The 25,709-nt window shown below is 40.5% G+C and overlaps 1 protein-coding gene across 4 annotated transcripts in view; it reads left to right on the top strand.

Moving 5' to 3' along the window:
• The window catches only part of ccnf (cyclin F), a 134,328-nt gene that overhangs the window by 92,485 nt on the left and 16,134 nt on the right, over positions 1 to 25,709 (top strand). For all 4 annotated transcript variants that reach the window (XM_068056740.1, XM_068056739.1, XM_068056742.1 and 1 more), the window contains 11 exons: positions 3,392 to 3,459; positions 10,176 to 10,369; positions 11,102 to 11,155; positions 11,764 to 11,868; positions 13,284 to 13,361; positions 15,968 to 16,119; positions 17,652 to 17,816; positions 17,927 to 18,050; positions 20,333 to 20,513; positions 23,323 to 23,410; positions 24,112 to 24,211. In XM_068056740.1, the coding sequence (XP_067912841.1) occupies positions 3,392 to 3,459; positions 10,176 to 10,369; positions 11,102 to 11,155; positions 11,764 to 11,868; positions 13,284 to 13,361; positions 15,968 to 16,119; positions 17,652 to 17,816; positions 17,927 to 18,050; positions 20,333 to 20,513; positions 23,323 to 23,410; positions 24,112 to 24,211 (1,309 nt within the window). The remainder of the gene's footprint in view (positions 1 to 3,391; positions 3,460 to 10,175; positions 10,370 to 11,101; positions 11,156 to 11,763; positions 11,869 to 13,283; positions 13,362 to 15,967; positions 16,120 to 17,651; positions 17,817 to 17,926; positions 18,051 to 20,332; positions 20,514 to 23,322; positions 23,411 to 24,111; positions 24,212 to 25,709) is intronic.

Here is a 25,709-nt window from a genome sequence, read left to right as displayed (position 1 = left end):
ACAGAGATGTTACATTTGTGATTTTTCAATCCACTGACCTTTCCAGAATCTAGGGCATTTTGGAAGATTGTAATCAATGCATCTACTATCAGTGCAGTTACTTCTTTTAAGATCGTAGGATGCAAGCCATCAGATCCAGGTGACTTGTTAGCCTTTAGTTCTAATAGTTTGCCCAGTACCTTTTCCCTAATGATTGTGATTGTTTTGAGTTCCTCCCTTCCTTTGCCTTCTGATTTTCAATTATTCTTAGGATATTCTTTGTTTTCTACTGTGAAGACAGACACAAAATACCTGTTCAATGCTTCCACCATTTCCTTGTTTCCCATTAATTCCCCAGTTTTGCCCTCTACGGGACCAATGCTCACTTCAGTTACTCTTTTCCTTTTTAAATACTTATAGAAATTCTTACTGTCTAGCTAGTTTTCTTTCATACTCTTTCTGCCTCTTTTTTAAATCATTCTTTGATTTCTAAAATCTGTGCAATCTTCTGACCTACCACTTTTTTTTTGCAGTATTGTACACTTTTTTTCTTTCAATTTGAAATTACCTTTAACTTCATTAGCCACAGATGGCGCATCCTTCTCGGTCTTTCTTTCCCAATGGAACATATTTTGGCTGAGAGTTATGAAATATCTCCTTAAATGTCTGCCACTGCTTTTCTACTGTCCTACCCTTTGACCTAATTTCCCAGTTCATATTAGCCAACTCTCCTCATACCCTTGTAATTGCTTTTAAATTTAAGACACTAGTCTTGGACCCATACTCCTCACACTCAAACTGAATGTGAAATTCATCATGTTTTGATCACTTGCCTAGAGGCTGCTTTACTATGAGGTCATTAATTAATCCTGTCTCATTACACATTAGCAGGTCTGGAATAGCCTGCTCCCTAGTTGGCAGAACGTACAGCTCAAGAAATTGTCCCGAATACACCCTGATCTCATTTTCCAGGCTATCGTTGCCAACTTGTTTTGTCCAATCACCCATGATAATTGCAACTTCTTGCAAGCCCCCATTATTCCTGTATACTCTGTCCTACAGTGTAGCTACTGTTAGGGTGCCGATAAACTACTCCCACAAGTGACTTCTTACCTTTGCTATTTTGTATCTCTACCCAAACTGATTCTACATCTTGATCTTCTGAACTAAGGTTATCTCTCACTGCTGTACTAATGTCATTCTTAATTAACAGAGCTATCCTACCACCTTTTCCTAACTTCCTGTTCCAAAATGTCAAATACCCTTGAATATTTGGGTCCCGGCCATGATCACCTTGTTACCACTGCTCTAAAATGGCTATCAGGTCATACGCATTTATTTCTACTTGTGCTATCAATTCAACTGTTTTGTTACAAATGCGCGTATTCAGATGCAGAGACTTTAACTCTCTTTTTTACCATTCTTGCAAACTCTGGCCTTGTCTGCTGGTGCACTCTTCAGTTTATATACACTGTCCCTTCCTGCCATACTCTGGTTATCATTACCCATATTGCTACCCTGCTCTATTGCCTTGTCCTTTTTAATTTACCACATCTCCCCTCACGTGATCTGTTGCCCCACTGTTTCGTTTAAAGCCCCCTCTACCGCCCTAGTTATACGACTTGCCAGAATGGTCCCAGCACAGTTCAGGTGAAACCGTCCCAGTGGCACAGCTCCCACTTTCCCCAGTACTGGTGCCAGTGCCTCATGAATTGAAACCCATTTGCCCCACACCAATCTTTGAGTCACGCATTCAACTCCCTAATCTTATTTACCCTATGCCATTTCGCTCGTGGCTCAGGTAGTAATCCAGCGATGATTACTTTGTGGCTCTGCTTTTTAATTTAGCACCTAGCAGCTCATAAATCCTGAGCAGAACCTCTTTCTTAGTCCTATTTATGTCGTTGGTATCCACATGGATCACGACAACAGGATTCTCCCCCTCACACTGCAAGTTCCTCTCCAGCCTCGAGCAGATGTCCCGAACCTTGGCACTGGGCAGGCAACACAGCCTTCTGGACTCGTGCTCTTGGCTGCAGAGAACTGTGTCTATCCCCCTGAGTATACTGGCCCCTACTGCCACTACATTTCTACTTACTTCCCCTGGGTGCTGTGGTAAGTTTGCTCATCCACCCTGCAGCCCCCACTGCTGTCCATACAAGCTGCAAGAAACTCGAACCTGTTTGACAATTGCAGGGCCTGAGGCTCCTCCTCTTCTACCTTCTTGACCCCATACCTACCTTACTAGCAGTCACATCCTGCTGTCCCTGACCAAATCAGAAGACCCTAGCCTAAGGTGTGTGATTGCCTTCTGGAACAATGTGTCCAGGTAGGTTTCCCCCTCCCTGATGCATCGCAGTGTCCGAAGTTCGGCCTCCAGCTCATTAACTCTGAGTCGCAAGTTCCTCGAGCCGCAGACATTTACTACAGATGTGGTTGACATGATCTGGTGTCCATCAGCCCCCACATAGTACAGCTGCAATACATCACCTGCCTTGTCATCATATATGTTTTAATTAATTATTGTCTTAATTAATTTTCAGTTAATACCTCTTGTCCTGCTTATGTGTATATTATTATTCTTATTCCAATTAATGTTATACTTGCCCTGATTGAAATTCCCTAATTTAGGTAGGAGAAGAAAAAAATACTCCAACCAATCACTCACCCCGCTAACACTTCAAACTCTCGCCACTGTCACTAGGTTACCCTCTATTTTTGGTCTGCTGTCGCGTGCCTGCCCACCTAATTAATACTTCTGGGCTTCAACTCTGTCAGAGCAGCAGCACCTCCCTCACTGTACCGAATTCACACAATTACCAAATTCCCAAGCTCACACTGTCTTGAGTTGCACTCAGTCATGACCTGCTACCTTTGTGCCTGCTTACTTCGTGCATTGAGTAGTCAATTTTGCTGAAAATAGATGGAATTGTTATGAATAAAAACTACTCTTGGGCCTTCCAGAATTAGATTGTGTGGCTGAACCTACATATAAACACAATCACCACAAACCTTTTCAGCTTTCCTTATTTTCTTTTTCTAACTTGCAGCTGTTTTTATTTTGTTGCATTGCTCTCTTGGTTTGAAGAGCTAGGGTGCAGTTTCAAAAAGGAGTGTGGGATAGAACCTAGCTTTTTAGGAATTAATTTCTTAAAGGGCCAGTGCCTTTGTGGTTCTTTCCTTCCCCCTTCATAAAAGGACGACGGCTTTAAGAATGAGGAACATTATGAACATTATCAACATTATGAAAGCAATCTTCTTTGTGCTGGTAACTTTATTTCCACACATTTGTTTAAAAAAAAACCTGTAATTGTTGAACTAGCTAACTAGAGGCAAAATATCTTGCTTTAAAAAAGTTTCTTTTTGGTGAAGAAAAAGTTTGCTACAATCCTAATAAGTCCCTCTGTTCCAGGGCTGCAGAAAGTGGAAATTTTGAGGCTGCAGTAAAGCTAGGAATAGCCTACCTCTATAATGAAGGACGTAAGTATATATTCTGTCGTCATAAAATGCTTTTTTGGAAAACATCACCTACAAGAATTCGAGGGAAAGTCAAGAAATCTTGGCCACAGATTTGTGAAGCAAAGACCATAAATTCTCCTGAAAAGGTATTAGATAGTTCCTTGGGTGGGGGGTTGCAAAGGAAGAATAAATGTTATGGGGACTTACTTAGCAGGACAGTGTGGTTAGACTAGTGAGAAACAGCAGTGTAGATTCATTAGGTGGAATGGTCTGTTTCTGTGCTGTAATATTCTATGGTTGAGTTTTCTAGTTGAAACAGCAGCACAAAGTTTGGAGATGTTGCTAAGACTACTGTTGAGTAAGGCAATTTGATCCTCCATTCTTTTGCACACTTTTCCTGGTCTATTTTCTCTCTAGGTAATGATAGAGTTTTTAAATAAGCAGCACTAATGAGCTGCTCTGTAATCCTCTGGATCACAGTGGAGTGCAGTGGTTAGTAGATTCCCTATAGGGTTTTTCTGCTTGGAAAAGTACTGCATTAAACAGTTGTATGTACTGCTTAAATACAAGTAAACTTTCAGAATGCTTCCCTCTCCCTTCCCCTTCAGCTACTACTTGTAGCCCAAAGGCCATCTGAAACCTTGGCTGGATCTCCCTTGAATGATGCTCCACGTGTTCCACCTTCCAACTACCTGAAAAAGAGGCACATTTGGGGTGGGGGTGGAGGTGGCCTTCAGTGGATAGACAATGTCAAACATGCTTACATCTTGACACCCAAACGGCACAACCTGTGACTATTGTGAGCAACGTCTAGTACGAGGGTCTGGCTCCAGAGCTGCACTTGGCTCTTTAACATCTCATTTGCGGCTCCCAACTTTTTCTGGGTGGATTGTATTATCGTGAAAAAACCTAAACTTAAAAAAAAAAGTCGTGAAAATCAAAGAACCAGATGGCAACTCCATTTTCCTTTTTATTGAGTTATTAATTTGCTTAATTAAAAATTTAGTCGGCCTTCAAATTAGCATTTTTAGGGATTATTTTGGAAAATATATGGTAATTTTGGTTTTAAGATTAAAAATTCCAACAGTGCAGTCTACCTTATGATTCAATTCATAGATGTTAAAGAATTTAGCATTCGCAATATCACACACGGGATTTGTCTCATTTGCTAAGATGCCTTGATTTTGTTTTGTTGCCAAGCCAAACAGGAGTTGTGTATGAAATGTAACAAAAAATGTAATTCTGCCTGGCAATTGTTAGCTAAGCTCAAAATCTTTGTTGAAAAATATCCATCTAGAAGTGAAAGAAAATGAGACTTTGATTCTTCAGGAAAAAGTTGATAAAGCTGTAGGCAAATTTAAGATTTGGGTAACATAAGATTCTACTTTGAAAACAAAAATAACGGCTTTTACCAATTCCTGAACGTAGAAACTGGATTTTTGCTGGACCTGTATACAAGATTGAAATATGAACCTCAGTAGTAACTGCAGTCATTCTTATTAGCATCAGAGAGAAGTTAAAGCAAATTACTTTTTACAGCATTAAATAAGTGCATAATTGTTCCTTCGATTCTGTAAACGATCTTTTCTTGTTAAGGTAGGGTTATGCCTTTACTCCATTCATCTATTTTTTTCGTCTTGCAGCTTTAAATAGTTTGACCTCAGTTGAGACTGTTAACTTTATAACGAGAGAGTACCCCAGACTGATTAAAGGGTTACACAAAATTTTACATTTTAAGACTTTTATATAACACTAAACTAAATCAACATTAAATAGTAGTTAGTAGGCATCTAATACACTAAAGAGAAAGGTATTTCCTGTTAACTTATTAACACACTTGACCCTACACTGCATTTATATGTTAGACCATGTTCTCAGCAAAATGATGTCCTTTCAGTTAAAATTCCCAAACTCCTCCCAGTTGCAGTAGGTTGGATCTTCCAATGTCCTGAACAAAGCCAGTGTCCTCTTTGCTCACTACTTCCGAGCACACTCGACCTCTGTTAACCTCGCCTTCAAATCGGGTTTAAAATCTTAGCAGTCTTTTGCCGTATCAGTGTTCTGAGCAGTTGTTTTCTCCCCCTCTCTCTTCGGAGGCTGCCACTGCCAATTTTCGTGCCTTCCTTTCTTCCTTACAGCCTGCAGACCTATGAAAGCTTTTTGAATTTATCCCAAATCAAAAGTCAATAGTCGTTTTCCTTTTTACAGTATTCAGAGTTCATAAGTCTGGCCATAGCAAAACAACCTGGGCCTTCCTTTGTTAGCAATTGCAACTCGAATTTGCATTTTCAGAGCCCCTGGCTCACTGTTTACGGTCTGAGAACACAAAACACATTGTCCTTCAGGTCTTACAACCTTGCATCGTACTTTCAAAAGGGTCTTTGGTCTGAATTCCTTGTGTTCGTGGTAACCAAGACCACTGGCTTGTTTCTGGGCAGACATGGAGTGAGGTCTCGTGTCTCCTCTAAATCTTTTTGGCACTGCATTAAAAATCACAGTTTTTAAAACATAATCATGCTACAAAGTTCAGTGTTCATATTTAGGCAGTTGTTTTAAAAAGGCCATTCTGGTGAAAAAGGATTGCCAACCCCTGGTCTAGAAGATCAGCTAGCATTTGTAAGATTGCTAAATGTACGGTAATGGTACACTCATCTGTCACTTCAAATAAAATGCCAATGCAGCTACTTTAACACAGGTGACTATATATTTTGTGTACTAGCTTTTTAAAAATAGGAATATCTATGTAGGAAATGTGTCCCTACAGTGGGTACTGCTCAATTACTTGCCTTCTTCCTTTCCTCCACCAAATAGATGGATATAGGCTGATTTATATATGATACCATAGGGTGGGAAATAATAACCCAAAATGCTATAGTCCTTTTTCTTGAGCTGCAATTCTTGAGTTGTCATCTTGTGGGAAATTGCATGTTCCATATCTGTACTTTTTAAGAAGTGGTCGAGTTGCTGTTAGTCATCTTGTGCCTGAGCTGGTTGCCTGCATCCTCGTGGTAAGGGAAGAACTTTGAGAGTGGAAAATAATGGGATAGAAGGTCAAAATCTGACCTTGTGTATGTTGTAATTTTAATAGGTATAAAGCCAAATATCAAACACTCACTCCATTTTATTTTATTCGTTTCATGGGACGTGGGCATCGCTAGCAAGGCCAGCATTTGTTGCTCATCCCTAAATGCCCTTGAAGATGGTGGTGAGCTGCCTTGTGGAACCATTGCAGTTCATCTGGTGTAGGGAAACCCCACGGTGCTGTTAGGGAGGGAGTTCGAAGATTTTGATCCAGTGACAATGAAGGAATGATGGTATGGTTCCAAGTCAGGATGGTGTGTGGCTTGGAGGGGAACTTGTAGATGATGGTGTTCCCATCATCTGCTGCTCTTGCCCTTCTAGGTGGGAGAGGTTGTGGGTTTGGAAGGCGCTGTTGAAGGAGGCGTGGTGAGTTGCTGCAGTGCATCTTATATGGTACACACAGCTGCCACTGGATGAGGGGCCAGTCAAGTGGGATGCTTTGTCCTGGATGTTGAGCTTTCTGACTGGTGTTGGAGCTGTCCTCATCTAGGCAAGTGGAGAGTATTCCATCACACTCCTGACTTGTGCCTTGTAGATGGTGGTCAGGCTTTGGAGAGTCAGGAGGTGAGTTAATTGGTGCAGAATTCCCAACTTCTGACCTGCTTTTGTAGCCACAGTATTTAAATGGCTGCTCCATTTCAGTTTCTGGTTAATGGTTAAACCCCCCCCCCCCCAGGATGTTGATGGGGTTTCAGCAATGGTAATGCCATTGAATGTGAAGGGGAGATGGTTAGATTCTCACTTGGAGATCATTGCCCGCCACTTGTGTGGCCTGAATGTTACTTACTACTTATCAGCCCTGACTCCCCAAAGCCTGTCCATCATCAACAAGGCCAAGTCATAAAATAGATTCAAGAAGGAGATATATTTCTTAACATGAAAGGGTTCAAGGGATATGGGGAGAAAGTGGGAACAGGGTACTGAATTAGACAATCAGCCATGATCTTTTTTGAATGGCGGAGCAGGCCTGAAGGACCAAATGGCCTACTCCTATTTTCTATGTTTCTAACAAAGACACAAGTCAGGAGCATGATGGAATACTCTCCACTTACTTGCATGAGTGCAGCTCCAACACTCAAGCTTGATACCATCCAGGACAAAGCAGCCACTTTATTTTCACCCCATCCACCATCTTAAGTGGAGTTAGATTCATTTTTGGCACAGAAGGAGGCCATTCGGCCCGTCGAGTTCATGCTGGTTCTCTACAGAGCTACGCAGTCAGTCCCACTCCCTGGCTCAATCCCCGTAACCTGGCAAGTGTATTTAGAACATAGAACAGTACAGCACAGTGCAGGCCCTTCGGCCCACGATGTTGTGCTGAACCTTTAACCTACTCTAAGATCAAACTAACTACCTACCCTTCATTCTACTATCATCCATGTACCTATCCAAGAGTCGCTTAAATGCCCCTAATGTATCTGCTTCTACTACCACCACTGGCAGCGCATTCCACGCACTCACCACTCTCTGTGTAAAGAACCTACCTCTGACATCTCCCCGAAACCTTCCTCCAATCACCTTAAAATTATGCCCCCTGGTGATAGCCCTTTCCACCCTGGGAAAAAGTCTCTGGCTATCCACTCTATCTATGCCTCTCATCATCTTGTACCCCTCGATCAAGTCACCTCTCATCTTTCTTCGCTCCAATGAGAAAAGCCCTAGCTCCCTCAATCTTTCTTCATAGGACATGCCCTCCAGTCCAAGCAGCATCCTGGTAAATCTCCTCTGCACCCTCTCTAAAGCTTCCACATCCTTCCTATAATGAGGCGACCAGAACTGAACACAATATTCCAAATGTGGTCGAACCAGGGCCTTATAGAGCTGCAGCATAACCTCGCGGCTCTTAAACTCACTCCCCCTGTTAATGAAAGCCAACCACAGCCTTCTTAACAACCCTTTCAACTTGGGTGGCAACTTTGAGTGATCTATGGACATGGACCCCAAGATCCCTCTGTTCCTCCACACTACCAAGAATCCTGTCTTTAAGCCTCTATTCCGCATTCAAATTCGCCCTTCCAAAATGAATCACTTCACACTTTTCCAGGTTGAACTCCATCTGCCACTTCTCAGCCCAGCTCTGCATCCTGTCAATGTCCCGTTGGAACCTACAACAGCCTTCCACACTATCCACAACTCCAGCAACCTTTGTGTCATCGGCAAACTTGCTAACCCAGCCTTCCACTTTCTCATCCAAGTCATTTAGAAAAATCACAAAGAGCAGAGGTCCCAGAACAGATCCTTGTGGAACACCACTGGTCACCGAGCTCCATGCTGAATACTTTCCATCTACTACCACCCTCTGACTTCTATGGGCCAGCCAATTTTGTATCCAGACAGCCAACTTTCCCTGAATCCCATGCCTCCTTACTTTCTGAATGAGCCTACCATGGGGAACCTTATCAAACGCCTTGCTAAAATCCATATACACCACATCCACTGCTCTTCCTTCATCAATGTGTTTTGTCACATCTTCAAAGAATTCAATAAGGCTTGTGAGGCATGACCTGCCCCTCACAAAGCTATGCTGACTGTCTCTAATCAAACCATGCTTTTCCAAATAATCATAAATCCTGTCTCTCAGAATCCTCTCCAATAATTTGCCCACTACCGACGTAAGACTGACTGGTCTATAATTCCCTCCGCACTAAATTGACATCAGAGATTTTAAAAAAAGGAAAACCTTACCTTACCAAACCCTCCACACAAGAATCCTTTTTTTTTGGTTAGAGGAGGAGGATGGGTGGGAGACACTACACGTGTAGTGTTTTGGGTTTAGCCACTGCCCGAATATATAGGTTTACTTACCCAGCAGTCCCCTTGTCCGCCGAAACAAAAGGTAAGTTATTTTAAATTGAAACTCACCTTCCCAGCTGACACCTCGCTCGCACTATCGCTGCTTCAGAAAAAGCTGCCATCCAACTTCCTTTTGAAGTTGAGACAGATGATCAGCCATGATTGTATTGAATGGCGGAGCAGGCTCAAGTGGCTGAATCATCTACTCCTACTCCTATTTCTTAAACATTCACTCCCTCCACCACCAGCTCACAGCAGCAACAGTGTACACTATCTACAAAGTGCACTGCAGCAACTCACTGAGGCTCCTTTGACAGCATCTTCCAAACCCGTGACCTCTATCACCTAGAAGGACAAGGACATGAGGTACATGGGAACGCCACCACCTGAAGGTTCCCCTCCAAGCCACACACTATCCTGACTTGGAACTATATCGCCATTCCTTCGCTGTCGCTGGGTCAAAATCCTGGAACTCCTTTCCTTACAGCACTGGGCGTATGTACACCACATGACTGCGGTGGTTTGAGAAGGCCACTCTTCACCTTTTCCAAGGGCGATGAACGATGGGCAATAAATGCTGGCCTTGTTAGCAACGCTCACATCCCATGAAAGAATAGAGAGACTTTTTACAATGGTGCAGTTTAGAGTATGGAACTGACAGCACTTTTTGAAGTAGTTAAGCTTTATTTAGATGTTTGGATTGTGGGTGGATGCTTTCTTTAAAAGAATTTGAAATGAAATAACTTGGTACAAAGCACTTTTTTCCAATTCATTTGAGGGCCTGTGATAAAATGAGAACTTATTATCGTATTTATACTGATGCTATTTCTTTTTCTATATTAACTATGGGCACTTTTTTTCAGTCTCTGTTTCTGATGAAGGCCGTGCTGAAGTGAATGGACTGAAGGCCTCCCATTATTTCAGTCTGGCTGAAAGTCTGAATGTTGGTGCTGACCCCTTTATTTGGCTATTCATTAGACCGCCCTGGTCTCTGACTGGGAGTTGCTGTAAGGCAGTTGTCTATGATAGTTTAAAGAACGAATGCCAGTTACAATCTGTAAGTATATTATTAGCTTAACTTGATCAATTTTATCTGAGAAAATCTTTTTTTACATTGCTTTATATCTGGCATTCTAGTTGGTCCTTGGGGTTTGTATTAATAAACATAGCACTAACTATTCATTTTGTTTTCTTGTGGAAAATCTCCATTTGATAACCAGTTAAGTTCAATTTGTTTTCTGTGCTTTTGTTGTATTTAGTTCTATGCCCTAAGAATAGGGGAACGGCTACAGTAACCTAGTGGTCATGGGACTGGGTCTAAATTCAGTGATTTCAAATCCGATCTGGTCTGCATATGTGACTCCAATCTCACGCTGTGACTCTTGATTCTCTCGGGGCAAGTAAGAATGGACATTAATTGTCTTATGAGCACATCTCATCCCAAGAACAAAAAATTGGAATTTATTTGGCATGTTTCATCTTTTCCCAAGATGTCCTGAAGTGCTTTGGGACCAATGCGTTACTTTTTTAAATTGTAAGATTTTAAATGGCATACAGAGGCACATGGATTTAGGTGTATAGTTAAAAGTTTCCTTGTGCCTACTTAATTTGCAAAATCAAACTTGTTGGAATGTCACGCTAAGAACACCCTTGTGTAAAAGAATGCAGAGGGTTGAAATACGACCCTTTCTACTATTCACAGAACACTGTGACCCCGTGCACTGAATTATTTGTAACAAAACTGGGTAGCTTTTTCCCCATTTCTTAACTTGTGTTTTTCATTTTCTAGACTAAGAAGGCATCATTAACTTACTGTTTGGCCAAAGTTCTCAGTCTCTTTGAGGTTGGTATTAGGGTAAATAAACTTGGGATCGCATTTAATCTCAAGTCCACCTCCATAGCATCGTCTGTACCCAGCTCTGCCTCAGCCCATCTGCTGAAACACTCGTCTATGCCGTTGCTACCTTTAGACTATTCTAATGCTCTCCTGACCAACCTCCCATCTTTCATCCTCTGAACTTGAGCTCATCCTAAACTCTCAATTCTAATTGATGTTTTCCAAACTTATTCATGGCTTCCCCACCCCAAAAATTTCTGCAGCCTCCTCCAGCTTTATAACCCTCTAAGATATCAGCGCTCCTGTAATTCTGTCCTGTGAACATCCCCAGTTTTCTTCACTCCATCATTGGCTGCCGTGCCTTCAGCTGCTTAGACTTTAAGCTCTGGAATTCCCTCCCTAAACCTCTCTACCTCCTTTTTAAAATGCTTCTTAAAACTTACCACTTTGACCAAGCTTTTGGTCACCTGTCCTAATAGCTCTTAATGTGGCGGTGTCAATTTTTAAATCACTCCTGTGAAATGCCTTGGCAAGCCTTACTACATAAAGGTGCTATATAAATGCAAGTTACAATTTGAATTCTGTTATTTAACTGAGTTTTTACTTCAATTTAGGATGAAGAGAAACAGAAGCAGGCTGGAACAATGTTTGAAGAATCTTCCAGGCATGGATGCTTACCAAGCTCTTACTACTTGTGGGAAGCTAACCAGAAGGAGGCAGTAAGTTTAGATTTTAGCATTTGAGACTTCAGAAATGTTCCTTGCTATTCCAGCATTCAGCACATGCTGTGGATTTGTCAGAAATTTCTAAAATGATTCAATATTAAGACTCCTAGCCTTTCAAGAAATAAGCTGTTTCGACTCTGCTGATAAACTTTGACCGAGGCCTCCAGTAAGCTGTTGATATCCAGTGTGGAGCTAAGCAGGTACCTGGTGCCAACCTAGATCACCATAGAAGATGATGTGTACTTGTGGATTTTGGTGCTCGTTATTATCCTTCTATCACTTATATTTGCAGACTGCACACTGGTGCTTTGAGCTTTAGACTGACCATTACTAAGCAATACCTGAAGAAACTGGAGCTTCTGCTGGTGCAGGTGGATATTGGCTCCTTGTTACTGACTGCCACCAGGTGCCTTTGGTGTCAACCAGTCTTGCATCCTAGCACAGCACATATACCCATGTGTACTGAAGTCCTGTTAGATGCTCCTTCTTTGAAGGCATTCTTGCTAACCTACCTGGTGACCTTTTTTTGATTTTTTTTTCTGTACTATAAGTGTAGGTATTGCTCAGGAAAGTTGTGCGTATGCCTGATGTGCCATTGAATGAGAGGCGGGGCCTCATGAATAAGGTGCTTTAATTGGTGCAGTGAACTTTGTGAGGGTTGTAACTTTTCTTCCTTTTCTTGGGATCACCCAAATCATTGCCCCTGAAATTGTCATCTCTACATTTCAAAGGTTGTCCCACATGAAGGATTGTAGTATGGTACCAATCCTGATGTCTTTGAATAAGCAAATTAATTGGTTTTATTTAATATTTTACAGCAGTTAAGAAATCCTAGAATTATGGTCCCATTTTGGATCCTATGCTTCAGTATAAACAGTCAAATATTTTCCCCAGATTTGGTCAGTTACATATCTACTTTCTGGTTAGTCCACAATTGTGGCTCCATTATATCGAGTGGAGCTGCCAGGGGTTGTGTAAGATGGCTCCCCATCATTATAGCCAGAACAACCTAGCAGCATAAGTCTCTTGGCAAGAAGTTTTAAACAGCAATCAATTAAACTAAGAGTACTATATAGTTGATCATGGATTAGACCACAACTTTCAATGTGTTGGATGAGTTCACCTTCTATAACTGTTTAAGTCAATAATTTGAAGGGTAAAGTGGGGCACAAGGTGGAAGTGAGTAAATACTAAAGACAAAAAGAGGCTGAATGGGGTTAAGGGATTCAAGAACACTTAAATTTATCTCTTTTTAAGTTTTGTATCCTGGGTCAGGCCTGTTGACCTTTTACTACTTTACTATTTTTACAGAAGATTTGTTTAAAAAGTGAAGTGTCTTTTGAGTTCTGTTCCCTATGATAGTCTGAAATGTTTCATACTATTAAATTTTCATGGCATTTTTTTGTTAGGTGACTGATCCTGGCCGGTATCTTCAGAGCCTTAGGAAACTCCGGGATTATGCAACTAAAGGATGCTGGGAAGCACAGGTATGTACAACAGGTGCAAAACTTTGATTTTTTCCTTTACCTTAGCTGATTAGAGTCTCCAATTGGTAAGTTGAATTTTAGAACATCCCTTTGGTACAGGTATTGCAAAGAGCTGCAACAATGTGGGAAGTACTATTTTGTTTGCAGCATTACTGTTTAGGGTTCATAACCTGTGACAAAGAAATATGGCACCCTGTTGCCTGATTAATTTCTATTCTGCTATGTAGGATGGACAGAGTAGGAAGTAAAGAAGACTTAATATCTGTGTAGCGGTTTTATATCCAAATATCCAATGGTGATGGGCACCCCTTTTGTTTTGGTGGTTTCTTCAGTGATATCAGACCAACCTGGGTTTGGAAGCCTTTGGTACTCTATATATGGTGTGGGAGAACTCTGCAAAGCATGCACTAGGTACGGATGGCAGAAGTGCAACATAGGCTGTGAAATTCAAAATTTGTAGAAGACCTGAATGGTTGGAGAAACAAGAGTTAACGTTTCAGGTCAGTGACCCTTCATCACCAAGTCACTGACCTGAAACGTTAATTCTGCTTTTCTCTCCACAGATGCTGCCAGATCTGCTGAGTATTTCCAGCATTTCTTTTTTTTTCCAGCATCTGCAGTATTTTGCTTTTATTTGAATGGTTGGAGTTCCCCTTTCACAGTGAGAGCCTGTTCAGTTAGCAAGTTAGGCAATGCGGGATAACTTCACACTATTAACGTGTGATTCTGAAAATGTTCATTCTAAGTGAGAAACCTGGTCGGCCAGATTTGCCTCTGCCACCTGTGATTCCCAGTAATGCCACAAGCTGTACCCTGGGTGGCTCTGTAGTAGAGTGGTTTTCAGTTAATGGAGTGGAATTCAGATCTGTGGGTGAGACAGATGGCATTATCCCGTCCATTTCATGGCAACTGAGTTGAGGAAGTTAGTTTTTCAAGACAGTCTGAAAATTTTAAAGATGCTGAATGCACTTAACAGAAAGATATATGAGCTAAAAACAAGAAATGCTGGAAATACGGAGCAGATCTGGCAGCATCTGTGGAGAGAGAAGCAGAGTTAACATTTCACGTCAGTGACCCTTCTTCAGAACTGGCAGATATTAGAAATGTGAAAGGTTTTAAGCAAGTAAAGCGGGGGTGGGGCAAGAGATAACAAAGGAGAAGGTGTAGATAGGACAAGGTCACAGAATAGCCGACCAGAAGATCATGGAGCAAAGACAAAACAATATGTTAATGGTGTGTTGAAAGATAACGCATTAGTACAGATAGGGTGTTAACAGACTGAGAATTGAACAGCCACATGTGCAAACATGAAAAAAAAGTGGGTGGGCAAACTGAACAAACTAAGAATAAAATAAACACAAAAAAAAAAAGAAAAATAACTAAAAATTAAAGTAAAATGAGGGGCCTGTCATGCTCTGAAGTTATTGAACTCGGTGTTCAGTCCGGCAGGCTGTAGTGTGCCTAATCGGTAAATGAGATGCTGTTCCTCCAGCAGCTTCAGTGAACATCAATGCAAGCTCGAGGAACAGCATCTCATTTACCGATTAGGCACACTACAGCCTGTCGGACTGAACACCGAGTTCAATAACTTCAGAGCATGACGGGGCCCCCCATTTTACTTTTATTTTTAGTTATTTTTTTCTTATATTTTTTTTTTTGTTTATTTTATTTTATCTTGGTTTGTTCAGTTTGCCTACCCACTTTTTTTCATGTTTGTACTTGTGGCTGTTCAGTTTTCAGTCTGTTAACATTCTATCTGTACTAATGCTTTGTCTTTCAACACACCATTAACATATTGTTTGCCTTTGCTCCATGAACTTTTGGTCGGTTATTCTCTGAGCTTGTCCTGTCTACACCGTCGCCTTTTGTTATCTCTTTCCCTACCCCCGCTTTACTTGCTTAAAACCTTTCACATTTCGAATATCTGCTAGTTCTGAAGAAGGGTCACTGACATGAAACGTTAACTCTGTTTCTCTCTCCATAGATGCTACCAGACCTGCTGAGTATTTCCAGCATTTCTTGTTTTTATTTCAAATTTCCAACATCTGCAGTATTTGGCTTTTATTTAAGATATGAGCTGTTGTTTAAACACACTGCCAAAGCTAAAACTTGGGGGCTCTCTCGTTACTTAACAGTTGCAACAATTGTCAGCTTTTGGTTCATTCTGGATCTCTGCCTTAACCATGACTAGGAAAAGTTCAAGGACCTTATCATCCTGCTGATTATCCACGCAGTATGACTAGGTGTCTAGTTAACTGCAGTTGATCCAAAAGGATAAGTGGAACTCAGTACCAGAGTTGATTGAAGCAGAGATTGTCAACATTTGAGAACTTCTTAGATATATTGTTGATGGGAATGAGATGTGGGAACAAAGTGGGACTTGAAATTAGGACCACTACTCTTGTGGAGGGTAAATTCCAACACACTGGTTGGGCCGAGTGGCTTATTTTTGTCTTATTCCTCTAACATCTGATGGAATCTCTCTCTGGCTTTTGTTCTAGTAGCTGTGTTTAACAAAATTGAAGGCGTATCTCATGCCTTGCAATAACCTTGAGACTGTACTTAACATTTTTGAATCTCATAATCCATGTTTATAATTATTTTAGGTATCACTAGCAAAAGCCTGTGGAAGTGCCAATCTGTTGGGTATGAAGACTATAGCTTCGAAAGGGTTTGTGGCCCAAGTTTTTCAGTCTTCCTATCCTTCCTGCAAACAGAAAATGTTCAAAGTACAAAAGGGCATGAATGACACAATGAGGTAAATGTGCAAATATTTTCAATTTATTGATGGGAACCATGCACATACTCAAGCCTGAAACCTTCTGATCTGGGTAACTCAGTACTCTAGGCTCCATCTAGACTATTGCATTAGTTCTGAATACCGCATCTCAGGAAGGATACACCTGGTCTTGGAAGGGTTGCAGGACAGATTTGCTAAAATGCCAGGGCTGAAGGGGTTAAATAGAAAAGAGGTTGCATAAACTTGGGTTGTGTTCTCTTGAGTTTAAAAGGTTGAGGCCTGATCTAGAATTACATGGAATATACAGCACAGAAACAGAACATTTAGCTCAACCAGTCCATGGCAGCATTTATGTTGCATTCAAGCCAAAAAATATGTAGCGTTTCATCAGTTTGTGTCCTCGAATTGAGGTGTTGAATGGTAAATGGATTTGATAGAGTAGATACAGAGAAGCAGTTTCCTCTGCTGGGGAATCCAGAACAAGGGGACACTATTTTGAAATTAGAGCTAGGCCATTTTGGTGTGAAATCAGGTAGAACTCTTTCACCAAAGGAAATCTGGAACACCCTTCCCCAAACTGTTGTGGATGCTAAGTCAATTGCAATTTAAGACTGAGATGAATAAATTCTGTTTTTAAGTGATATAGACCAACAGTGGATGAATGGAGTTGAAATACAGATCCATCTCTATCTGAAATGACTAAAATTTGAGGGGCTATGTCTATTTAATTATGTTCTTTCTTGCCTTAACGAGTGTTATTGACATCTCGATAATACTGCTTGAAGTTCAGCCCCATTACTGGCTGTTGTATTGTTCCCACCTAGTGGCTGAGAATCCAGAGATGGGAAGTAACCAATTACTATTTCTGAATTTTTGCTGGAAATGGAAGGCTCCTTTAAGCTATGAGTAAATCACATGCATAAAGTTTGTGATACTTTAATGACCAACCTAAAGGAAGCGGACCAATTTGAACTTTCAGGGACAATTTGTGCCTTTGCAGCTCAGTCAACTGATGTGTAATAGATATGATTGCCATGGATTGGAGGGGGCCGATGCTCTTTTGGCAGTTATTGACTGAAATAGTTTCACTTTCACATGGAATGTGATGTAGAATCAGAGTTTGGAGGTTATTAAGGTACCCAGGAAAAGTAGATTCTGTCAGTTTTGTTGAAGTTATCGAACTGGTGCTTGGAGACAGTATGGTTGATTTTTATACTTTGACGTTCAAAAGGGTGTGTTAGAGCACCACATGGTTTTGAAAAAATAACCAATTGGATTAAGAGTGGTTTTCTCTGGATTGAGGCTCTTGATTAGTGGTGTGACTGGTGGGAGGTCCACTTGCAGGGTGCCATTTTCTCAACTCTTGAAGTGCTACATTTAACAATTTGTCTGTGGACAGGGTTTGAGTTGAACTTTGTACAGCCCTACCTGTAGATCTACCATAACTTTTTTGCCATTTTACTATTTAATAAAGACCTGCAGAAACAAATGATTTTAAAGCTGTACTGAAATGGCTGTGGTGTAACCAACAATTCTCTAACTCTACTTAGGTACATTCTAATAGATTGGTTAGTGGAAGTGACCAGCATGAAGGATTTTTCCAGCTTGTGCCTGCATGTCACAGTGGCAAATGTGGATCGGTACCTGATGCTGCGCACTGTACCCAGGGGCCGGCTCCAGCTATTGGGGATAGCTTGTATGGTTATTTGCACACGGTAAAGTTGAAACAACGCAAATTGAATAGGACTTTCTAAAACACGTGCATTTTGGGTTATTTGATTCCAAGTCTTTGCAGGTTTTTAAATTTAGATATATTCCTCCATAGGTTTATTAGTAAGGAGATCCTGACAATTCGTGAAGCTGTCTGGCTTACGGACAACACGTACAAATATGAGGATCTAGTGCGGATGATGGGAGAGATCATTTCTGCACTTCGAGGAAAAATTAAAGTAAGTGAATACGAGGGTCATGTATACCTGGATGCGGTGGCATTTTCTTACAATGGAAAAATATAATCGTAGATTTAACAGAACAAACTTGGGCATTGTGATTTCTTAAACCTGAACAAATTTCCCAAGTCTACACTCGATAATCTCATATTTGATGCCACAGGGCACTTCCATAAGCAGACAGAGTCTTCCCTACTAACTGGAGCGCATCTTTACTGCCCATTACATAAATGATATTGGGAAGGGACACTGTGATGCAGCCGGGGATGGGGACATATTTTGCAATTGTTTTCTTAGAAACAAAGACCTTTTTAAAATAAAATAAAAATTAGTTAATAGACTGAATAGTGGAGTGTAGTGGCAAGACGAGCCCCACCAGGAAAAGTTGCCCACTCTGATATTAAGCTGATTTCTTCTATATTCCACCAAAATTTATATATTTTCTTGAGGGGCAATTAATTCCCACATCTCTAGTTGGTGAGAAGGTGGTGAGCTGTTTTGAACATCATGGTGATGCTCTCACAACCGTATTGGAGAATTGCAGGATGTTAATTCAGTCAATGAAGCAACATTGGCATATATCCAAGTCAGAATATTGGCTATACTCACGTTTGGCAGCATCTGTAGAGAGAGAAAGTTAACATTTCTGGACATAGGAACATACAAATTAGGAGCAGGAGTAGGCTATTCGGCCCCTTCGAGCCTGCTCTGCCATTTAATAAGATCATGGCTAATCTGATTGTGGTCTCAACTCCAATTTCCCACCTACCCCCGATTATCCTTTGACTCCCTTGTTAGTCAAGAATTTATCTACCTCTGTCTGAAAAATATTCAATAATCCTGCCTTCACTGCTGTTTAGGGAATAGAGTTCCAAAGACTCGCAACCCTCAGAGAAAAGATTTCTCCTCATCTCTGTCTTAAATGGGCAACTCCTTATTTTTAAACAGTGTCCTCTAGTTCTAGTCTCCCACAAGGGGAAAACATCCTTTCAGCATCCACCCTGTCAAGTCCCCTCAGGATCTTGCATGTTTCAATAAGATCACTTCTCGTCGTTCTTAATTCCGTTGGATGCAGACCCAACCTTTCTACATAAGACAACACCCCTCCCCCCCACAACCCCCATCTTATATTCTTTAAATAAGGAGACCAGAACTGTACCCAGTACTCCAGATGTCTCACCAATACCCTATACTACTGTAGCAAAGCATCCTACTTCTATATTCCATTCCCTTTGCAATAAATGACAACATTCCATTTGCATTCCTAATCACTTGCTGTACCTGCATGCCAACCTTTTGTGATTCATGTATCAGGACACCCAGATCCCTCTGTACCTCAGTGTTCTGCAATCTCCATTTTAATATGCTGCTTTACTAGTCAAGTGCATAAGTTTGCATTTCCCCATATTATACTCCATTTGTCAAATTTTTGCCCACTCACAACCTATCTATATCCCTTTGCAGACTCCTTATGCCGTCTTCATAACTTACTTTCCTACTTCTCTTTGTGTCATCAGCAAATTTAGCATCCACACATTCGGTCCATCCGTCCAACTCATTGATATAAATTGTAAATGTTGAGGTCCCAGCGCTGATCCCTTGGCGCTCCACTTGCCAACCTGAAAAAGACCCATTTATGCCTACTCTGTTTCCTGTTAGCTAATGAATCCTCTATTCATGCTAATACGTTACCTCCAACACCATGAGCTCTTATTTTGAGTTAAGGTCTATGATCTTTTGCTTGAACATTTTCAGCATTTTATTTTTATTTCAGATTTCCAGCATCTGCAGTATTTTGTTTTGTATCAGGATGTTGTGTGACTTGTAGGTAATGGGGGTTCTTACAACATAGCAATATGGATATGGATATTTTTCAAGTTTAATGGTGGTTGGGATGGGGAGGTTGGTTAAACTCACTGTACAACCAAGGAGATATGGGATGGGAGTTTCTGCTTGCAATTCTGTCCATGCAATGAGTTTTTATTATTTTGAACAGCACAGCCGTGGAAAGGTGGAAAGATGGCAAGCAGTTGCCTGCTATGGCCCGTTGAAGAGGGAGTTACCAGGAAGTTGGTCTCATGTGCTTCCCTGTGCCTTTTATAGAACATCTAAGTAGATTGGCTTCTTAGTGACTGTTGGTTTAAGGGGACTGGGATGTTGCATGCCTTCAACCAAAAGTTTGTGTGCATTTCTTTCCACTGTATGTTCCATACGCTAGTGTTTACAAAAATGTTACTTCATGTGTTAAACTGCTATGTAGTTGTCGGTTTTTTGTTTTGCAGATACCTACCATTCTAGATTACGCAGAAGTGCTACTGGCAGTAGCCCCACTAGAAAGACACACCATGCATCTTTTTAACTACATCTGTGAACTTTCACTACTGTATACAGACATCTCTGTTTATTCCCCTGCTATGACAGCTGCAGCTGCCTTACTATTAGCACGAGTACTTCACAGAAAAGGTTTGTATACTGGTGTGTAGATCATCATGTACTGTGCAGTGTCTAGTTTCCTAATGGCTATTTGAGCCTAACATTTTATGGTGCTGTATTGGCAAATATGGCACATCTCTGTGCAATAGTTTCAAAATTAGTCTCTTAAATGTGCTATGGCTCCAGTGTGCTTATAAATGTTAGTATGCAGAAGTATATTTGATTCCTATCTTTTGTATAATCAGCCTTTTATGAATGCTATTAAAATGCAATAGATAGATGTGGCAGGTGTACTGAATTACTGTGGATACGAACATATGAATTAGGAACAGGAGTAGACCACTTGACCCCTTGAACCTGCTCTGCCATTGAATAAGATCATGGCTGATCTGATTGTAACCTCAACTGTACATTCCCATCTACCCCCAATAACCTTTTACCCCCCTTGCTTATAATGAATCTATCTACCTCTGCCTTAAAAATATTCAAAGACTCTGCTTCCACCGCCTTTTGGGGAAGAGAGTTCCAAAGACTCACGACCCTCAGAGAAAAATTTCTCCTCATTTCTGTCTTAAATGGGCGACCCCTTATTTTTAAACAGTGACCCCTCGGTTCTAGATTCTCCCACAAGAGGAAGCATCCTTTCCACATCCACCTGGTCAAGACCCCTCAGAATCTTGTGTTTCAATCAAGTCGCCTCTTACTCTTCTAAACTCCAGCGATGCAAGCCTAGCCTGTCCAACCTTTCCTCATAAGTTTCAGATATTGGTCTAGTAAACCTTCTCTGAACTGCTTCCAACGCATTTACATCCTTCCTTAAATAAGGAGACCAATACTGTGTGCAGTACTCTAGATGCGGTCTCACTCATGCCCTGTATAACTGAAGCATAACCTCCCTACTCTTGTATTCAATTCCCCTCCCAATAAATGATACCATTCTATTAGCTTTCCTAATTACTTGCTGTATCTGCATACTAACCTTTTGTGATCAATGCACTGGGACACCCAGATCACTCTGCATCTCAGAGCTCTGCAATCTCTCACCATTCAGATAATATGCATTTTTTGATTCTTCCTACCAAAATGGACAATTTCACATTTTCCCACATTATACTCCATTTTCCAGATCTTTGCCCACTCACTTAACTTATTTGTACCCCTTTGTAGCCTCCTTATGTTCTCTTCACAAGTTACTTTCCTACCTATCTTTGTGTCATCAGCAAATTTAGCAACCATACCTTCAGTCCCTTCATCCAAGTTATTTATATAAATTGTAAAACGTTGAGGTCCCAGCACTGATCCCTGTGGCACACCGCTCGTTAAATCTTGCCAACCAGAAAAAGACCCATTTATTGGAGCAGCATGGGAGGCTATTGGGAGAGCATTGCAATAATTGCATCTGGAGGTGAAAAAGGCATGGATGAAGAATCTAAGCAGCAGATGGGCAGAACTGGATGATAAGGAGGTGGAAGTATGTGTTTTTTGTGATGGTGGGATTATGGATGTGTTGAGAATAGTTTGGGTCCACCAAAATGGTGGTTAGAGGACAATGGAGTTGGTGGAGAAGGATTGGAAGTGGTGTACTCCAGGGTTTTAGGTCTGCATCTACTATTTCTAATATGTAGCTGATTTGCACTTGAGCATTGGGAGCAATTTTTTTTTCTTGAAAGTGGGAGTGTGGGTAGATGATGCTATTGAAATGTCATTTGTATTTTGGGCTTTAGAAATATAGATATAAGTGCTCATGTGCAAAGAGGTAACAAATTTGTATGTAAGAATAGAGAACCATAGAAAAGTTACACCACAGAAAAAGGCCAGTCAGCCCATCGTGTCTGTGCTTGCTGAAAAACCTAGCTGCCCAATCTAATCCAACCTTCCAGCACCTGGTCCGTAGCCTTGCAGGTTATGGGACTTCAGGTGTAGGTCCAGGTAGTTAGGTGAGAATGCGATGCACCTTTTTGGGTGGTCATTATCATAGAGCACACTGGCTTATGCTAATGAACTTTATTTGAGGAGGGACTTGAAGTAGTAGAATTATTTTGACTTAGCAGAAAAAACTATGATCTAAAAGTTAAAATGATGAAGCCTTAATAGGGTGAGTCAGGAAAACTATTTCCTGCGATTGGGGAATTCATGATCAATATCAATTAAAAATCATCAGCAAGGTTGAATGGAGGGGTTTGGAGAAAGGTCCATGTTGTAGAATTATTTGAGTATGAAATACCTTGCCAATGGGAATGGATGAGAGCGATAAATAATTGAAGCAAAGAGGTAGAGGGCGGTACAATTAGTTTTGGATTGCTTGAGCAAAAACATGAGCCAGATGGTGGTTGGCCATTGTAAACCTCTGGTTCTAACACAATCTAGCCCTGCAAGATAGGCTTGGTGGAATTTGGTTAGTTAATTTTTGTTCATTTTGATCTGAAACTAAACTAAACATGAGCAGATTCTGAGCCCTTTTTAGGGCAAGGGAGCAAAGAACCACATTTGGCAATGTCAGTTTTTTTTTAACATGTACTAACATCATGTAGTTTCTCTGGGATCAAATTATTCAAGTTGAGCTCACTTTTGTTGTGAAGGATGGGTATCATTTGAAGAATGAAGACGACAAAATCTTTTCAGCCCATGTTTGTGCTTTTTCTACAAATTACAGGTTGTACATAATATGTATCACTTGTTTGTGAGGGAGGCAAAAACATGCATAGTCTCATTATGTTACTAATGTTGAGTCAAATCAAAGCATGTACTGTACTGTTCTACAACAACTCTAATTGAAAGCACAGAACCTACCATTACTGTAATGTAGATTTGAAAACCTTTTTTCCTTTCTCCTTTCTAGTCCACCCATGGTCAAGTCAGCTAACAGAGTCCACTGGTTTTACATTTGAGAATCTAATTCCATGTGTAGTAAATCTACATAAAAAATGGTGAGAGCTACCAAATAATATCCAGCTAATCATCTATGTGGCTTATAAAGGATGTGTATATATAGGATGTAAGTGGTGTATACAGCGATGTGGAATTGTCCAATACTGTATGTATAAATTCTCAAGTCCCTCTTTGCCGCCTTATGTTAATTGTCCTGTTTTTATGGCAGTCTTATTCTGAACAGCCTTTCTGCACAAACTTGATTTCATTGTCTGAGGGGAGGGCGCATTTATTGGGAATTAGATGTTTGCGCAGAATTAATGAAATGTTCATTTTGGTCTCATTAATATTCAGGGGCTGTTAGTGCTGAATTGTTTTATATTGCAAATTTTCATCTAACTGAAGTTAAAGGCAAGCTTTAGCATTCCTGTAGAATATACATCTGCATATCTTGCATGCATTTAAGAAACTGTACCTAGCAATTAGATAATGGCTTATCACTAATCTTTGCTTTCTCTCCTAAGTTTCATTTTCTGCTTCCTTATGGCTAATGGCTGTATGTAAGATCGATTTTTAAACTTGTATGAAAATCTTCCAGTAGTTAATTTCCAAATTTGTTTGGCATATAGTGGCATAGGCCCATTTTTGTGTTCTGTTAAATCCACTCATTTTAATTTAATTATTTGTCATGGGGGTAGCACTGAGAGTGTTGGGGAGCAAACTCTTGCATTTTAATTTATTCTAAAACTGTTTATACTAGCTTCCATAATGAAGCGCCCAGGGATTACAGACATATGTCTCTGACAGCTGTCAAGCAACGATTTGAGGATGAGCGGCATCAGCAAATTAGCAAGGAAAAGGTGCGTTGTCCTGGGCACAAGACTGGTATGTCTGTAATGTGATGCATTGACTGCCATGGAATTGTTACTTGGCTGTAAATTAGATAGGCAATTATTGCTCTAATTTTGGATTGCCAATGAAAAGAATGACGCACAATTCAAGATGTCAAATTACATGTTAAATGGAACATCTTGGTCTATTATTTTTCCGGTTAATTTGTAACTTGTTGCTTTCAATGCCGTTATTCTGACATTTTGAATAAAGTCATGGCTGCTAATTTAAGAGCTGCTGCTATGTGGTGGGGGAAGAGATTAAAATTAGGATTGGTGGGCACTAGTTTCCTAATCCCTTCCTAGTATTTTATAGATGTATTAAAGGAAGAAGTAATTTAAATGTTTTCTTAAAGGACTAGCAAAGTGTAAAATGTACACTTGCCTACATAAATATTTCTTCTATCCTTTTCTGCTTTCTTTAAAGTTAAATAAAATTAATTTTTGGAGCAGTTAATCGCCATCATACTTTACAGCATTATCTCCAACCTCCCAGTAGGTGGGACATTATTCATGCTGAGCTCAAGGCAACATGTGTATCATACCTTTTTTAATGTAGCACATTCTCAGAGGAGGAGGAACAGATGTTGAGCCTTTGTAGCAGAAGTGACTGAATAAAGAGGCTTTAAAATGGAGGGAAAGAGAGGCAAAGTTCACGAGTAGATAGTGATAGTAAAGCTTTCAATCCCAAGACTTGAACATTTTTAAGTTTGGCTGACACCTCAATGCATTGCTAAAAGGAATACTGCATTGTCAAAGGCATTGTCCTAAGGTTGAGATGTTAAACTTGTGCACTGTCTGCCTGTTCTGGTGATTCGGTTGGATGTGAAAGGTCCCATTGGAGTGTAAGGAGTTTTTCCCCATATCATGGTTCAGGAAGCATTGCTGACCAACACTACCAAAAGCAGATTAACTGGTCATTCAGCTCATTGGACTTTTTATGTGAAATGGTTGCCATGCTTACCTAGAACAGTTGCTACACTTAATTCTTTATTTTAAATGTGTACTATATAAATGCAAGTCTCTTGTTTCTTGATCCTTGATTTTTTATTTCACGGAATCATAGAATAATGCAGCACAGAAGGAGGCCATTTGGCTCAACTCTGCACTGGCTTTCAAAACGTAATCCTGTTAGTCCCATTCCCTAGTACTTTTGCTCATTTAACTGCAAATTTTTCTCCAAGTGTTTATCCAATTACCTTTTGAAAGCTACTGTTAAATCTGTTTTTCTGCTTCCTCCTCCCTCCATCCTATCAGGCAGTGCATTCCAAATCCTAACCACTTGTTGCTATTTTTCTTAAAGTCCTTCATCCTGTTGTTCCCTGGTTCTTTCACGTTAAATCTGTACCCACTAGTTACTGACTCTTCAGCCATTGGAAACTGTTTCTCTTTATTTACTCTGTCTAAACTTTTCATAATTTTAAACGTCTATCAAATCTTCTCTTGACCTTCTCTGTTGTAGCAAAAC

The sequence above is a fragment of the Heterodontus francisci genome, chromosome 24, assembly GCF_036365525.1.
Source record: "Heterodontus francisci isolate sHetFra1 chromosome 24, sHetFra1.hap1, whole genome shotgun sequence".
NCBI lineage: Eukaryota > Metazoa > Chordata > Chondrichthyes > Heterodontiformes > Heterodontidae > Heterodontus > Heterodontus francisci.
Note: the sequence above shows the minus strand (reverse complement) of the source record. Positions and strands in the feature narration are given on the sequence as shown.